The sequence below is a fragment of the Sander lucioperca genome, chromosome 1 (assembly GCF_008315115.2).
Source record: "Sander lucioperca isolate FBNREF2018 chromosome 1, SLUC_FBN_1.2, whole genome shotgun sequence".
NCBI lineage: Eukaryota > Metazoa > Chordata > Actinopteri > Perciformes > Percidae > Sander > Sander lucioperca.
Window position 1 is genome coordinate 50,598,021 of NC_050173.1, and position 18,506 is coordinate 50,616,526.

General features: G+C 39.4%; 1 protein-coding gene across 2 annotated transcripts; it reads right to left on the reverse strand.

Annotated features, from left to right (window-relative positions):
• Nucleotides 1-653: 653 nt before the first annotated feature.
• zdhhc2 (zinc finger DHHC-type palmitoyltransferase 2) lies at nucleotides 654-18,126 on the reverse strand. Of its 2 annotated transcripts, XM_031280002.2 has the most exons (14): nucleotides 17,726-18,126; nucleotides 12,956-12,982; nucleotides 11,009-11,103; nucleotides 10,155-10,275; nucleotides 9,917-9,986; nucleotides 9,774-9,806; nucleotides 8,211-8,331; nucleotides 7,563-7,601; nucleotides 7,270-7,402; nucleotides 6,592-6,718; nucleotides 4,506-4,598; nucleotides 3,365-3,480; nucleotides 1,762-1,842; nucleotides 654-1,676 (listed from the first exon to the last, which is right to left on the reverse strand). In XM_031280002.2, exons 1-13 carry the CDS (start codon nucleotides 17,850-17,852, stop codon nucleotides 1,802-1,804), a joined length of 1,143 nt encoding a protein of 380 aa, XP_031135862.1. In that variant the 5' UTR covers nucleotides 17,853-18,126; the 3' UTR covers nucleotides 654-1,676; nucleotides 1,762-1,801. The 2 variants fall into 2 exon arrangements, with proteins under 2 accessions (XP_031135862.1, XP_031135863.1); XM_031280003.2 differs by lacking the exon at nucleotides 7,563-7,601.
• Nucleotides 18,127-18,506: the final 380 nt, after the last annotated feature.

Genomic DNA, 18,506 nt, shown 5'->3' on the forward strand with positions numbered 1-18,506 from the left:
ATGTTAAGTGTAACATTTTTGTAGAGTTTGTGTTGTAATAGACAAAACTTTTACTCAATGGAAAAACGTTGACTTTTAACGTGCACCTTTTTGTTCCTGTGGAGTTTATTCCACTTGGTAGTTCTGGCCCTTTTGAATGATGATTTTTTTTTTTTTTGTATTGCTTTCTAGTTCATTCATGCTGCGTAGAAGAGCCGCATGTACTAAAATGTTTGAATAAATGCTGTGTTCTAGTTGTATCCTGAACTTCCATAGGTGTGTGTTGAAGTGTAGGTTCAAGACTTATTAATCTTCCTGAGTGTCAAGACTCATAACTGAAACACTTTTCTTTCTTTCTGCAGCACATCTTTCACTGTAACAGAGTAAAAGAAGAATATGCAATATACAAGAGGATTGTTTTTAGATCATTTTGTAAATAAAGGCTTGAAAGTTTTCTACCATAATATGCTCTTGTCCGTTACGTCCCTTTAAGTGACTCAGAATTCCTCTCAATGTGCAACAAAAGACGAATAAGGCAGCTGAAGATGAGCTTATTTTATTCTTATAAGGCATTACAACTGTACAGTACATTGCCTCACACATCCATATTGTCTCGAGTCATACAGACCGAAGAATAGAAAAATATAGATTGACACTGACTGTCACAATGAAGCTTTTTTTTAAACGAGCATACATTCTACCAACTAATTTTCAATGATTGTTTGATTTCCAGCCAGAATCCTCAGAAGGTGAAAATATACTGTACAAAGCAGCTGGAGCTGGAACCTCTGTTTTTTTTTTGCTCTGCAGTAGATCCACAACATGTTGTGAGTTAGAAAAACACTCAACAGTATCTGCTTTTTGATGGCGAACAGATCTGCAGCGTTACACAGAGACAGTCCGGAAGCTTTTGGCCGGCAGTTTGACTGTAGGCTACCAGTTTCTGTTGATATTTGGCAGGGGGACACGCAGCACAGAGCAGCACCAGCTTTCAGGTTTTTTAGTATGACGGCAACATCCTCACTCATGCTATAACGAGTCAGAAGAGCCCTTATTCAAATGTAATTACTAATGACTACACTTTTTTTGTCAAGCAAAGGTCAGTTCACTACAGCAAGGTGTGTTTGTGTTGACATCCTGAGATGAGAGCATGCATCAAATCAACTTTCACCCCCCCTCCAAAAAAACCTTCACTGAAGAAACAAAATAGCTAAAGGAATATCACATCACATTAACACCTAATACTTTATACTTCAAATGCAAACATTTGGCAAACTTATAACAGCATCTACTTATGTGCTAAGCTACATAAATACCATAAAACAAGAGAGTTTCTGTTACATGAACTGTAACATACAAAAGCAGTTCAGATTGATTTCCTCGTTTACAAAGTGCAAAAACATCTCTTCCATTACTGCTCTCTTCTTATTCATATACAAACAAAAGAAAATGTGAAGGTTGGAATGGTATTTTAAGTTGTTCTGAAGCCCAAATACTTTCAGATAGCAGCAGAAATAGTTGCCAATAGCAATAAGAGTAATTCTGATGATAATTAATTTGTCTCTGCTTTGTAGGTGATAGTCAGTCATGTAAGCCTCTCAGCAGCAGGGTGAAGTATAGAAAACAACAAATGTTGATGATGTCACCGCCACGTCACGTTCTGATAGGCACAACACCGAGGAGGGGGTGGCATAGACCTGTTGGATGAAACACATAGTAACATAGATGTTGAATATATATCTTACTAATATGTGGATAGTGTCTGTATGACTGTAAACTCACTTTTCTGGGTTGAAGGTGTCACCTCTATCTCTAACTCAGGTTATGCCTCATTTTCTATGGTCATCCCTGGGTTACTGGCACCTGAACAAACACATAATAATAATAATTATTATAGCTACTCTGCAGTGATGCTCAACCTGGGTTGACTCAATAACATGACTTTAGTAGTGCAAAAAAAGGGGGGTAAGGTGCACAGTTCTGAGACACTATATACATATAAAAAAAATAAAAATAATAAATAAATATGGTTTTATATAGAGTGTGATATGCAGTGTGGGTTATTGCACATTATTTGAATATTGCCCAATAGTGGTCATCATATTCAATGAGTAATAGATACTGGACAATGAGAGTAATGATATTGCACAGTATACAGATATTGCACAGTAATGGAATTGCACAGTATTATCAATAATGAATCGAAGGTGCAATAATACACATTTAAAATATGCAGGGCAGTTGTCCACAGCACAATGCCTGATTAGATACATGTATGATCATCTTGTAACAACAGGGGTTCAAACTCAGAGCCTTTGACACCATAGGCAGGTGCTGATCTCAGGGAGCTATTATCTGGGTGATGTCATGAGTGGCCTCACAACATCTAGTAGACAAGGGGCAGGGTTGCATGAAAATACAGAATTTTAAACTACTGTAAAAAATGAATTTCTCACTAGAAGATTCTGAGAATGTGTGTACTTGGTTAAGACAACATAGAGATGACTGTCATTTATTTTCACAAAGATCAATAAATGACAAACTGATGTTTGAAGATGCTCTATTTTGCATTGACTGCAGTGGCATAGATGAGACAATTCAACAAAATAATATTTAAATTCTGAAATTTTGCACACTAAATCTACAGTCATCTTCGAATGTTGTGAATTCTTTCCATGAACGTCAAAGATTTAGTTTGGAAGAAATTGCAGAATTTGTTTACACTACTGTATGCAGTAAAATGTTTTAATGCACTGTGGGCTCAATTTTTGATATATCATAAATAAAAATTTGTGGAGAACAGTCTGGATATGAAGTTCCCAAAATGTGGTATCAATAGATCAAAAAATGTGGGAGGAGATAGGTTTAAGGTTTTTGCAAAAAGTACAGTGATGGATTGCTACTGGGTAAAAGCAGAGGCTATCGGCTCTACAGTCTACAGTTTGACGTCCGTTGCAATGTTGTAGCATGTACAATTGATTTGTTGTAAAATTTTAGATGGCTGCTGTAGCGCCACCATCAGGACTATTAGCACACAAATCGCACTGATTAAGTTTGGCACGGGACTGGATTTAGTGCAAAGTTTGGTGAGTTTTCATGCATGGGAACATGGATTTCTTAGGAAGATGAAGAATAATAATACTGGCAAAAACAATAGAGTCCATGCATCGGCCCCTAATAATAATAATAATAATGATAATAATAATAATAATTTTTAATATAGCACTTTTTACATAACAAAGTCACAAAGTGCTTTACAAGAGTAACATTGTTGAAAAATAAAAACAAAAAAACAGTAGGCCTACAAAGAACATCAATTAAAAAGAATAAAATAAAATTTGAAATAAAAATAAAAAGTAAAATAAATAATAATATGTGATCCTACCCTTCCTGTCTTTGTCTGTTGCACTGTCACTCTCTGTCCAGGAGGGGGTGCTGGTGAGCAGTCGACTCTGAGACTCCCTCAGCGGCTTGGTGGGGAACTGGCGGCCCTCTGCTGCACTGGAAATGCACAAATACACATAAGCAGGGATTAAGCCAGAAATCAACCCACTGAGGACTATTACTGAATAAAATAGTCCTATCATCATATATATCATGTATGATATATATGAATATGAATTTCCCCATATCTAGGGTATCTATCTATCTGAATGATTCATTCGAAACTGCAAGGCTGTAACTGCTGTGAGGGGATTGTCCTGCATCATTACACCTACAGGGTTAATAAACCGCCACGGGCTCACTTGCAGTTGTGCAGTTATTTTATTCCTGTGCTTTTTTTTTTTAATGGATGTGTGCGTTCTCTCTCCCCTCCATCCAGGATATCTTTCAGAGGCGCTGTGCATGCAGAGCCTCCTCCATTGTGAAGGACACCCCCCCTCACACACACTGTTTGCCCCACTGCCATCAGGCAGAAGATTTCACCTGAACTACACCCTCTGCTCCTGCAATGGACATTTTATGACTACCCTGGCCTGCATCCACACTTTATACCGGACAATCATCACCTCAGTGCCTCCTATTTATACTATGCATAATTACCACTGAGGTGGCTAGTTAGCCATTATTTATATTATCTAGAGCATTATTTATTGTATAAATAAATAAATAAATATATATAATATATTATTTATATCTATATTTTCATTTATTCACAGCTGTTACGCGGCTCATACCTGCTCTTTGTTCCATTACACTATTTATCCTGTTACACTAAATAGTTAGGCATTTTTATACTATCAACATTCTCATGGTTTTATAATTCAGTTGTACAGCATTATTTATATTTAAATCAATATTGTCCTATATTCAAAATTACTGTTGCACTGACCATATTGTTGATTGCCAGAACCCCCCACATTGGGAGTTAATGTTACTGTTTTACTCTTTGTTTGCTTATTTTTGTGTCTATGTTGCATTTTGTGTTCAGGTATTTGTGTATATTTGTGTATGTGTGTATTTTTGTGTTGGCACCTTAGGCCATGGAAAAGGACTTTTTTTTTTCCTTGAGACACTTGACTCACCCCTTGCTGGCAGGGTTGGAGCCCATGGGGGATGAGGGCTGCTCTGGGTCCAGATTCACCAGACAGGTTGGGAACGAGCAACCGTCGCCTAAACTAGAAAGCCACAGTAGAAAGATGTTTAAAAAACTAGCAGATAATACATCTGTTTAATATGGTAGGTGATATAAACATCAATGGAATTATATGTTGGGTGTTTTATTGTATGTTTGTGGAAAGGATGGCTAATAAAGAGTGAAGATTATGTTTAAGCTATGTACCTGTTGATAAACTGCAGCTATCAGTGGCAATTATGGGATACTGGTCAATGCTAAAACATAGTAGCATAAGTAGAGAAGAGGTATAAAGTCAGTGAACTGGACATGTCACAAATACAGTGATATCTATAATTAGCCACCATAAGCTCCAAGAGGAGGATTGTGTTATTCCGTCTTTAGAACGTTACATAGTCTCACTTTAATGTCACTATTTCCACAAAGAAATGTTCCATGGCTTTGAGTTATTACAGTGGTTTAGTTTGCAGAATGGTAACCAGTTGTTGCAAATAATGGAACAAAATGGGCTTCTGTCTGCAATTCCAACTGGATCTGAAATGTGTTCATCACATCAACAATGTATTGTTTATACATAATAAAAAATGTAAAAAAGAAAACGGGGTTTATGTTTTAATAATTTGACTGTGATTGCCAAAAAGCTGTAGGTATATTCATAATAGTATTCATTCGGTCAGCATGAATTACTCAGTTTTGCAAAACTTGTGCATGAATTCACTGTGGAGATGTTGTTTACTGAAGCTAATGCTCTCTTGTCCCCTTTGAGATGTTTCCCTCTTTTGAACCATTTTGTTTCAAACTGAGTGGCAGCGCTCTCTAATGTCCAAGCTTAAGAGTGACTTCATTCATTTAACACTTCTCTGACATCTTGAGTGAGACTGTTTGTGTGCCATTGCTGTGCATATTGATGCTGATTGGCAGGACTTTTCTAATCAATATCACAACCGTATATAGTTGTATATGCAATTTAGGCTTGAAACGCCTCAGTAGTAGATTTTAACAAAACATGATACATAACCTAAAAAAACATTGAGCTGACCATGTCATAATAGTGATCTTATAAAAAAAAGATCAATAGACACCATTTTGAAATTTGAATGAACTGCATACAGATGCTGTGTTATACCTACACCTGGACTGAATTGGCCTCCATAAATATGAAAGATTCATACTTGTATTTTGGGTTTCTACTAGAACATGTTTACATGCTTTGATGTTCAAAAAACACTTTCTTTTTCTCATACTGTCTGCCTGAAAATACCTGTGTTCACCCTCTGTCTAAAACTCTCTGTTTTAGCGCCTGTCTGGTTAAGAGCCCAGGCTGATCTGATTGGCTTGTGAGAAGAAATATGGCTTTTGCAAAGGTTGTTCTCAAGCCATGGGTGGAGATACTCAGATGGGGGGGCGGTATATTCTAATAAATCTGCATGTGACATATGAGGAGCCAAATCTGATTGGCTTGTTGAATCATCACCATCACCATGTTTTCTAATCCAGGCAGCCCATAAAAAGAACATACACTTTGTGGGTTGGTAGGTACTCCATATACCTCCATATACGTATGTGCATAAGCACTGAAAAAGTGATTTTTTTTTTCGTGATATGTCCCCTTTAATGCATTACATATCAACATAATGTGCTTATGTACAGTTGATCAGTGTCTGAGACGCCATATGACCTCTCAACAGGTTATAAGTTGGATTTGACTTAACTGATCTCATTGTTAGTCGTAGCCACACTGCAGTTGCACTGACTTGTGGTTCTTCAAACAGAGCCTGAAGTCTTTGTCCTGCTTGTCATTTACTCTAGACTTATAATTACAGGTCATCAGGGCTCCTAAACTGTCAAACAACCTGCCAGGGAAAGTTATAAATAATTAACACTAGACTTGCATTATCGGATTGTTTCTTTAGTTTGCCCTCCTCAAGTCTTATGTTTCTTTTCTTTTCTTTATAAATATATATTGTATTTGATAGATATTTTTAGATAATTTTCTTCGGGTTGTCTTTGACAAATGCCCATAATAATAACCTTACCTGGAAAAAACAGGAATCGGCCAGTATTTAAGTTCATCCCCAAAGACCTGGCGGAAGTTCTTACTGCAGCCCAGACTGAAACCGTTCTTATCGATGCCGTGGCGAAACACTGGAGAACGCACAGCCTCTGAGATAACACACATGGAGAAGAAGTCAGTCATTCAGACATGAAGATGGATATCTCAGTCTTTATGTAATCTATTCTTCAGACAACACATGAACGGCTCCCGCTGAACGGCCGCATCAATGGAACAACTCTGAATGAAAGTGTCTTTGTTGTTCAGGAAAAGCAGATCTGAGACAGTGCCACCATGTGTGAGCAGTGTCTGTTACTAAGCTGCTTACTGCCCTGAGCCTTATGTCTTTGCATTACACTGTAACATACTCCTCTGGATAATCCACACTCCTTAACACACAGACAAAGTGTGCCACTGTGCACACATAATGAGAAACTGCTCCGTCTGATAACGGCCCACAAAGGCACATTAAATCGCTGCGCTGATGAGGACTGATGGTGGGAAAAGTGCAGTGAAACACTCTTCATCATTAGTGCGAAGACGACACTGTAAGCAGACTGAGAGCAGATACACAGGGCTGAGCGAGCTGCTGTCCAACACAGGCTGTATACAGTAATTACTGCATCCACAAACAGAACACACATACATGTTCGCCACCTACCCAGGGTGGATCTGTTCTTGCAGACGAGCCAGCAGTGATAGATGAAAAGCGAAGCCAGGCTGACTGAGAACATGGAGGCCGAGAAGAAGAGGAAGAGGATGTGGAACTTGGCCTGAGTGTCTGGGAGGCTGTTCTGAGGGGGAAACAACAACCAAATAATCAACACAACTGCACAAAAACAGAGCGAGACACTAAGACTGAGTGGGATCTGAGAGATTTCTACTCAAGTGTTCTAGGGGAGCTCATTACGTTGTTTCTATCTCAATGCCACTAACTAGTTGGTTGGTTCATACCAGATATTCTTTCAGACGGAAATGTGCTCTACCTCCAGCCTTGTGAAAAAAAATCAAATACCACGTATTCAACACAGAATGCATGATTTCAGATGTCCATTCAGATTTGATCAGAGATATTCAGTGCCTGAATTGGGTCATTTGACCGTCTCTTGATTTTTGTCCACATGAGTGGACTTTTAATTATACTTTTAATTATTAACAGTATTATTAATAGGCTTTCATATGATATCATAGACTGTATATACATTCTACGACTAATATTTATACCACATAGGCTATATATCATGATTTCTTGGGGAAAACCAAGCAATTATATGTAAAATCTGACTCTCAGCATCCCCATGTAGCCCGAATGGAATTATCCTTTTTTTTTATGACCACATTTTCAGACACTGTGACAATTACACTGTGAGTCACATCCGGCTCCTTAGATCGAATTGTATAATAGTCGACTATTCGGTGTCATCCCTAAAAGACATATGTATGAATCAGAATATATCCAAGACACATGCGATGATCATGTCATGCAACTGCTAAATTAGGGTACTGGCACTTTTTTTTTATCCAATTCAGGCACTGTCCAACACCCAAAAAAATACATAATATAATCAATGGTTCATATTGTGGTGAGGAAACTATACTTACCGTCCAAAACTTAATGAAGTACTGAAGATCTGTAGCAGTTATAAAAAGGCAGTAGAGTAGTGAATATGCCAAGAACAGCATGAAAAACTTGTAGTTGGAGAATCCCACACAGTTGTTCACCCTGCAACAAGGAAGAAATGATGCAGGTCAGTGTGGGAAAATGTTCTCATTAGTACACGTTCAAATATTTTCTAAATGCAAAGATACAGGAGTTGATGAGATTATTTAAAGGCGCCTGTCGTCAATATTGAGAACATTAATATAGCAGTAAACAAATATGTGCTATGTAAAGATATAGTGCAGTAATGGCATCCTGAGCAGAGTAAGAAGTCACACTCCCTCTGCATGTGTTGTAATCTGAGTTTCTCTGTTCTTTGTTTTGATAGCCGGTGGGCCACACGTGCATGTTAGTGCATGTGAGTGCCTTGTGCGTCGTATCAGACCTAGAGGGCTGTGTCAAAGCGGCCGTAGTTGAGTTTGGCAGCGGTCTGAGAGAGCCGTGTGGAGGCAATCTCAGCCCAGTTTTTTTCTCAGTATTGTGAGTGCAGCACCTTTTAAAACAATTGTGCAGCAGAACAGTAAATATTGGGGTTGTGAATGTGCACACAAATATTCTAGGCTTTATTTTTAAATGACCCATTTTCCAGCTGTTTCAGACTGAAAAACAGTTTGCAGAAACCTTTTCATATGAATTAACCAGTTTTGTCTCAGAATGCTAAGGACATGTTCACACCAGGTATTTGTGAAGATTTGTTTCATAAATAATTTTACTATTTTTATTTTATTAATAATTAAATAAACTTGGCAAAAAAGAAACACCCCTTTATTAGGACACTGTATTTTAAAGATACTTTTGTAAAAATCTAAATAACTTTAGAGATCTTCATTGTAAAGGGTCTAAACAATGTTTCCAATGCTTGTTCAATGACCCATAAACAATGAATGAACATGCACCTGTTGAACGGTCGAAAAGACAATAACAACTTAAGGGCGAAGGCAATTAAGGTCACAGTTAAAAGAAAATTAGGAAAGTAAAGAGACCTTTCTACTGACTCTGAAAAACACCAAAAGAAAGACGCCCAGGGTCCCTGCTAATCTGCGTCAACGTGCCTTAGGCATGGTGCAAGGAGGCATGAGGACAGCAGATGTGGCCAGGGCAATACATCTCAATGTCCCTACTGTGAGACGCCTAAGACAGTGCTACAGGGAGACAGGAAGCACAGCTGATCGTCCTCGCAGTGGCAGACCACGTGTAACATCACCTGCATAGGATCGGTACATCCGAATATCACACCTGAGGGACAGGTACAGGATGGGAACAACAACCGCAACAACTGGCCACTCTGGTGCAGAACATGAGGAGGAGATCTACTGCAGTACTTAATGCAGCTGGTGGCCACACCAGATACTGAGAGCTACTTTTGATTTTATATATAAAATTTATTATTATTATTATTATTATTATTATTATTATTATTATTATATAACAACATCATGTGAGTGCAGTGGTAAATTAATACAGTGTCACTGATATTTAGTTAAATTCCTATTGTCATTACATACCATGGGCAGTGGTGATCCATCTTCAGAATGCATCTGTAACACAGCAGGGTCAGACGTCAGAGTAATTGAATCTTAATCTGCCTGCCAGAATGCAATATATGGTGTGGTCTGTTCTCTATAGGTGCATGAGCAGAGAGCCATACTTATCACAGACTGAACAATGGTGACATCGATCAGGCTTCAGCAGCTGGCAGCGGTCACAGAAACGGATTGCTGAGGAGACACAGCCAATTCAATCACACAGCCATCAGCAGCAGCACCTCTAACACTTGACCACGGACTTACAAGGTGAAGGGGGTGAAACGAGCTCTGAGAGCTGCATGTCAGTCTATAGACTGCTCCTGTTGTTCTGCATCAGCAACAGTGTGTGCTGTACTGTACCTCCAGAGTTGGTGCGGGTGTAGATGGGCAGATCCTTGGCTATCCTCCTCAGGATCTCCTGCTGAGACTCCCCCCGATCTTCACGCTCCAGCAGCTCTTTGTCAGAGTATGACAGATGAAACTATGTGGGGCAGAACCCAGAGGGAAAGTCAAACAACACCTACGATTTAGCAATAGTTTAATCTGCGAGCAACGCTGTTTACTTCTAATGTATTGTATCCTTACTTTTGTCAAAACAGAGTCAAATTATTTGTCATATAAGCTTCAAGCTGTGTTAGTATCAGTTATGCAGTGATGTCTGTCACTGTGAAGCCGCAGCTCAGTAGGCAGTACATTTCTGTATCGTTCATTTGTTTTGGTTCTTTCTGCCCCAGCAGGAAAATGGGAGCAACGCAGCGCAGAGTTGCAATATTACTTTCAGCCACTCAGGCAATTTATGATTGAACACTGGAAACAAATAACTCTGATGCTAACAAACAACTCAGCACACATGAAATGATTTTTATTACAATCTCAAAACCTCGAGTGATCCAGCGATCATATCTCATAAGAAAAGCTTTCATATGAGGTGACGATTGGCTACATGAGTGCTTCGCCTCAGTTGAAATTAAAATGAAAGGGTAGCATTTTTTTCTGAGTGTCCTCTCAAGATGTATGTATGTGTGTGTTCACCCTGCAGAGCTGAAGTGCTGTGGTCAGGATCAGAGCCAAGTGCTCCAGGCACTTCCACTGGAAAGTTTTATTAGTCTAAATGCAGCGTTCAATCCCACAGGGAGGCTGTAACCTACATCTGCACATCCCACCCTGCCTCATCATCCCAGGCGACAATAACGCTGTGTCGCAGACAGACTCACCTCCTTCAGGGGGTTCATGGGCCTGGTGAAGATGGTTTGCCAGTAAGCCCACACAAACATGATGAAGATGACATGGTACACAAGCAAGTATATAACTGGAAGCAGAAAAACATAAACAAGTCATCATCATCTATAATGAGTGGTGTGCATTTAACCATTTACTCACAGTTTGCAGCTTCATTGAATATTAGTTATATTGGTGTGATTCAATGTAATTTCTTTTTCCTTTCACTGGAATATAAAAAAGATTCAAATTTGTATATACAATCGGTATTCAATCATTATCTTTCACTATTTTATGCACACTTGGTCAATGTAAAAAGTGTAAGAAATAAAGAAATAGGACCAAATGCTGAAAAACTCTATAAACTCAGCATTCAGATGAGCATGACTTTAATTCAGAATCTAATATTTTTTTTAATTGTGTGGTGGGACAAATATTTATGTAGTAAATACATTTACAGAGTATATGAGACTCTGAGTTGGTATAATTCTTGATGCTGATTTGTACAACATTTTGTAATGTGTTATCAAGGACAAGGAAGCAAATCTGAAACATTAGTACAATAACGAGGCGTGCCTCAAGGCTTAACTCTTGGTCCACTTCTTTTTTTTCCATTTTCATTAATGACCTTCCCCCAATTTGTTCTGAATATTATGTTCAGCTTTATGCGGATGCTACCGTATTATACACATCTAAAACTTTAAAAACTTTAAAAATGTATTACAGATTGAATCAACTTTGCAGTCTGATTTGAGTACCCTACAACACTAGCTTGCAACTAATAAATTACTATGCATAAAACAAAATTTCACACTATGGTGTTTGGTACTTGCTTAAGAAGTAAATCCAAATCTAAAGCTTATCCATATGTTACTGATTATTAGTCTTGATGGTATGGCACTTCAAAGAGTTCAACACATGAAACGCCCGGGCCTAAGGCTTGATACTGAACTTTCTTTAAAATGTGATATAAATTATATTGTGAAGAAAATTAACCTTGGTATTGGTGTTCTTTACCAATCCAGAAACTGCTTTTCATTTACTGTTAGAAAAAAGCTTGCGTTACAACTCATTTTACCAATATTGGATTATGCTGATGTTGTACATCAGGCTGCATCAAAAACAAATTTTCCTCTCAATACAGTTTATAATAGACTATGCAGATTTGGTCTTGGCTGCCCTTTCATAACCCATCATTGTACAATGTATGAAACCTCTCCCATCACATGAAGGCTGAAGTTTATTTTTAAATGTATACATTTCAATTACTCTCACAGAGTACAAAGCCTGAATGTTCAAAGCTTCCTCTTATTGGAATAATTGTAAATATTCCATCCATATCATTTTCCACTTATAAGATCAGTTGTACATGTCCAAAATAACACCTCTATAAATATGTTTTATCACGTTATTACTTAATGCTATCACTGACATTAATACTTTTATATAATCTATGAATGAACGATCTGTTTTCATCTGCTGGGAGTATGATCTCCTGATTTTGTACATCTTATGATTTGCTATTTATTGTTTTTTAGTTTTTTTTGTCACAATTGGTTTCGTTTAATTATCTTATTATTTTAGTTTTTCATTAAATCTTTTGTCTAATTGTGCTTACAGTATATTGTATTATTGTCGTTGAGGATCCCCTTGAAAGCAAGATGGTACATCTCAAGGGGTTATTCCTAATAAAGAATTTACAACACACTGAATAAAAGCCTGCGTTTAAACATTTAACTGAGGTTATGAAAAAAAATCTTGTGACGCACTTCCAGCTAATACAGGCTGATTATAGTGTTTCGATGTGGGCTGCCTCTGCCAGACTGAAGGCTGCTAAACCTCCTCTTGCCTAAACTCAATTCAACATATACAGTAACAGATGCAGAACAGCTGAAGACACTTGTGATTCATCTTTATGTTAAACAGCATTACAATACACTTACCCTTTTCTCCTGTGTCTTCGATAGACTCTGAAAAATGAAAAAGACACAGTCAGGTCTGTGTTGCTTAAAGAAGGCAAAACACACACTACCATATTGTGTAAGTCGACATGGGGAAACATTTCTAGCTTACATAATACACGTATGACTGAGAGTCAGTGTGTGAATTCAAATCAGCAAAACTGACAAAATGCTGACTCCTTTATATTAAATCCTTAATACCACACCAGTCAGAAAATCAATTTACAGCACACTCCCAGTCATATACTGTAGTTCGACTCATTATTTCTCTCAAATAGGTAAGCATTACTGTGTGTTGACAAAAGGCATCGAAAACAACAACAAGGAGTATCCTGCACAGTTTCACAAACACGCACCTAAAGATCTGGACTCATAAAAGTGGGCAAGTTGGAAGATATTAGCTGACACTGTTTTATATGTGTCCCAATATCTAAGCAATGATTGACTGAGCATACAGAATCATCCATCTTCAGCCTGTGAAGCAACACACACACACACACACACACACACACACATGCACAAAGCAGGAACTGAGGAAAGGTGAGCCAAAGACCTGAATCGAGGCATGCAGCCAAAGATCGTGCGCATGCTGCCTTGCCAGCATTAAAAGCCCCAGAGTCTGACAGTGAAGCATAAGTGAATGTGTGATTAAGAGTATGTGCAGGTATGTAAATTAATGTGTCTAAGAAAGCAATATGGTCACTGCCGTACAGTTGTTTTTTTTTCTTTTCCTGTTTGCATTCTTGCTACAAAATGGTACACTTTCCACATTATGTGGACTTTAAGAAGCCAAAGAGCACCTGATTCCAAATGTTTAACAATCTTGGAAAAAGGACAGACTGTTTAAAAGACGACGTCCAGTGCTTTAAAAAAAAGTGGGTCAACCACAGATTGCTTAGGGTGAATTATGTAAACCAGACAATGGGATTAACTCAGCAGCCGAACAAGAGGTATCAGCTGACTATGCTTTCACACAACTGTCTCTGTGTCTGTCTGCAGAGCACATGCTGGCCCCCGAGCGACCGCTGTCCTGCCCTGCTGCTGCTGCTGCTGCTGCTGCTGTTTTCATCTGTCAGTCCCATCTGACTCGAATGCATCACAATGTCGCTCTTGTTCTACTGGATGCAAAACAAGATGGTTTAAAAAACCCTGATGAAACAATGATTTTGCTTTTCTGTTTACCTGCAGTAATGAAGGATGTCTCAATATCTCATAACAGACACATGGCGTCCTGTAACTCTAGAAGAGGTTCATCCGGGGACAGGCGCTGGCTGCCCTCTCCGGTGGACAGGGGCGGGAATGGGGGTGGGGGGGGGGGGCACCGTTTTGAAAGAAGGGGGACACATTGGTTCTTGGAAATAATAAACGGTGCATTACTAATATATAATAATAATAATATTAATAAAGTGTACATTATTATTATCTACATTGTTTATTCATCGCAATAAATAAACGTTTTGATTCAATAGCCTAATGGGCTAAAACACATTTGTCTACAGTTCTGCAGTACAGTGGAATAATCTGCACCCAAATCTGAAAGAGTGTTTCACTGAGCATGTTTAAAGTGGCCTAAAAGAAATGGTTACAAAGTAAACTGTAACATTTTCAATTTCAATTCAAATTGTTTACGTTTTTTTGACTGAGAAAGCAAAAAAGCATTTTGACATAGCTATCCCACGAGACTTTGCTTTCCTGAAAAACACCCACATAAGTAACTTGTTCAAGCAGCAATTATGACTTATATTTATGTTTATAGTGGCGGTGCCCTCTAGCAGCTGTAGTAATTTTGACGGGAGCAAAGTTTCCTTGGAGCAAAGCAGGAAGTATACGAAGTGACGGAAGTATGACAGCGGTGGTCGAAAATATAAGTAAACAGCAAGTTTTTTCTTTTACCCTTACGGAACAAATGGAACAAATGGAACTATGTCACGTACTGTACTATGTTAGATGCTATGTCGAATGCTGCCTAACGTGCATAACCGGAAGTATCACAACAAATGTCCATGATTTTAACCCAAACCACAATCTTTTATTAAAGTGCTCATATTATGCTCATTTTCAGGTTCATAATTATATTTAGAGGTTATATCAGAATAGGTTTACATGGTTTAATTTTCAAAAAACACCATATTTTTTTTGTACTGCACATTGCTGCAGCTTCTCTTTTCACCCTGTGTGTTGAGCTCTCTGTTTTAGCTACAGAGTGAGACATCTCACTGCTGTTCCATCTTTGTTGGGAGTCACGCATGCTCAGTAGCTACGTAAGGACTACTAGCCAGTCAGAAGCAGAGTATGAGGGCGTGCCCTGACAGTAGCTAGGTAAGGACTACTAGCCAGTCAGGAGCAGAGTATGAGGGCGTGCCATGCTAGCAGCTAGGCCAGTATTATAACGTGTGTTCCAAAGTGACCACGTTTGTCTCTGAAGTAAAGGCTGGACTACAATAGAGCTGTTTGGAGCAGTTTGTGAACAGTGTTTTCTGTTGGAGATGGTAAGTCCCTTTGGGGTGGACTTTGGGCTTTTTCACTTTGTAAACCTATAATGTGCACTAAAAAGATATATAACACAATAAAGGAAAGGGGAAAAGCCAAAAAGCATGATATGAAAACTTTAAACTTAACTAAGTAGTTTTGGTGCCTAAACCAAACCAACTAGTTTCTGTGCCTTAACCTAACCAAACTGCAACAGTTGCACAACATTACCGACGTGTTTACAACCACGATATGTTCTGGGGTTTAGATATGAGAACGGAAAACGCTCCTGTGGGTCAGTTTCCTGCCACCACTAGATGAGCTAATTTATGAAACGCTCCTGTGGGTCATTTTAGGAATAACCTATTGTCGTATGGTTTGGAGGCTTTGTTGTACCCCGCCGCCTGCTAATTGATTGTTGATTGTATTGTCTGCATCTGTCTGAGCTTGTTGTCTAGTTGTGCTGATTTTTATCTTGTGGCGTGATAAGTGTTTTACTGAAGGACCATAATGGAAATAAGCCTTCAAACTTTACTGTGTTTTTATCCACTGTGATTTGTAATGTTGGTCTATGTAATTACTGCTTTTCAGTGTTGTATGTGTTTCTCAAATCATCAAATAAATCAAACAAACAAATCAAACAATGCCAAATGAACAACTGCAAATATTCTAATATGAAATAATGTCAATAAATAGCTGTTATTTATTATAGTAACTCCACATAGTCTACAGCCATGGATGGATTATGAGAAGATAAGACCCCCACCACTCTACAACAAAACAAGACATCCAGACATGTTTTGTCTCTTTGTGTTATTTGTTTCTCTCTATCATTTTGTGTCTCTTTTTGGTTGTTTTTCCTCTCATTGTGGTCTTTTGGCATTTTCTTTGTGGACGTTTGTGTCCGGTCATGGTCATGTTGCATCCCTATGTGGTCGTTTTCCGTCTCTTTGAGGTCATTTTGCATTTCTTTGAGGTCTTCTTTTTGCATCCCACTGTTTTGTTTTTTCTTGTCTTTTTGCCTCCCTTTATGGTCTTTTTGCATCCCTTTGTGGTCGCTTTGTGTCCCTTTGTGGTCATTTTTCAACTTTTTGTGATCATTGTTCTATCTCTTTATGGTCGTTTTGATACCCTTCGTGGTTGTTTTTCATCTCTTTGTCAAGCCCATAATCCATCCATGGTACTAAGAAGCCAATTACCTATCACCTTCGGACTCTGGTAGGGAGGCACCAAAGGGGGCCAATCAGATTTCAGGGGGGGCCCGTGCCACCCCTGGCCACCCCTCTGGCCCCTCTCCTGCTGGTGAATCCAGTGACATGGCACTATGACTACCTAAGATTTACTGATCAGATGTAAAGATGAACATAAAGGCGTACCCTTTCAGTTACAGCTGGAGAAATGTCTGGCTACATTTGGAGAAGATCAGACTTAGAAACAACCCCTCCCTCCCTGTGTTTTCCTCTGTTTGGTCTCATTAAACCATCTCAATTTCATTTTCTGACAGAGGAGAGCTGCTTTCCTAGTGGTCTGACAAGCTGCCAAATGGAGCACATGAGTAGCTGGCTGCTGAGACTCCTCTGAGACATCCCAGATACCATTACTCACTATCCAGGTCAACTTTGTGTTCAACAGTCACAGAGAAGTCTCGCTGTCTGTAAACGCACCATCCAACGTTTAGCAGCTGGAGGGGCCTGACTCAAAAACCATTAGGCTACAGACTTCTTTTCAAAAGATAATGCTGGTGATGTTGTGGTGGAGGATTCAGAGAACCAAATGAAACAAGGAGCCTGAAGCTATTACAGTAAGTCTTTAAGATAGTGCTGATAGAGTAGTGGTGGAATTAAATAATAAATCTAATCATCTAATCCTACTCTGTACACCCTGTGAAAATGTAGGCCTATATATCATAAAAGCTCCTTCACAACAAAACCATTTTTCATGCAAACACATGATTGCCACTTCATTGTAATAATATGCTGACAATTCCTGCTTCAGTTGTGGTTGCCATGTGACTGACACTGTCCACACACACTGCATAAACAACAAGCACAGCCTGCACAGCCTGCCTGGACCACAAACTGCTGAAATACAAATGTCTCCCCACCCTATCACCAAACAAACACATACCAGTCAGAGGCATTCCCTATCACACTCACACAGACACACACACACACACACACACACACACACACACACACACACACACACACACACACACACACACACACACACACACACACACACACACGCCTCCTCATGCTACCCAGACAGCTGATTTCTTACCTATGCAAAGCTGCAACACATAGGCGTAGTATGACCACGCCACTATGAGGGCGATGAAGAGCACCGGGATCCAGTACAAAACTCTCTGACAGCCCTTCTTGATACTACGCGAGCCCGACGGTGCCATAGTCTAGGAACGGATCATTTCTCGTGCGCATTCGTGTGTTACTCTCCTTCCCTCTCCCTCACTGTGTGTAAGTGTGTGTGCCCGTGTCTTCCTGTAGACTGTCACTGCATCGGTGCTCCGGCTCTGATCAGCCTTAATGGACAGCTCAGACGCAACATATCCTACCAGCCTCCCGCCCGCCTCTGATGCCGCTGCCGCCGCCACCGCTGCCGCTGCCGCACTGCTCCCCTCTGATCGTCCTGTTCAGACACTGGTACAGACTACAACACAATATCAGACAGCTCACACTATGCACAGACGCGCACAGAGTCAGCGCCGCCCCTTCTGCCTCCCCACAGGTTGCCATGACGTCCGCGGGATGCTGCAAGCCTGGCATATTTTTTTCCACCGCGAGCAGATGGGTTCAATAAGTTCATACCAGTGAGTGTGAAGCAGACGGTTCATACTCGCGAGTGTTGAGACAGAGGCGCACGCACTAAATGCTTCTGAGTCTGTTATATTTTTTTTTTCAAAGAAAGAAGTGTTGCTTTTCTTCCAAATATTTCTTAATATTATATCTCCTTATACTATATTTTGGATGTGTTTATGTGGCAATATCAAACTCTATCGGTGTGATTACTGTGTACAGGCTATAATATGGTTTGCCTGTGTCAG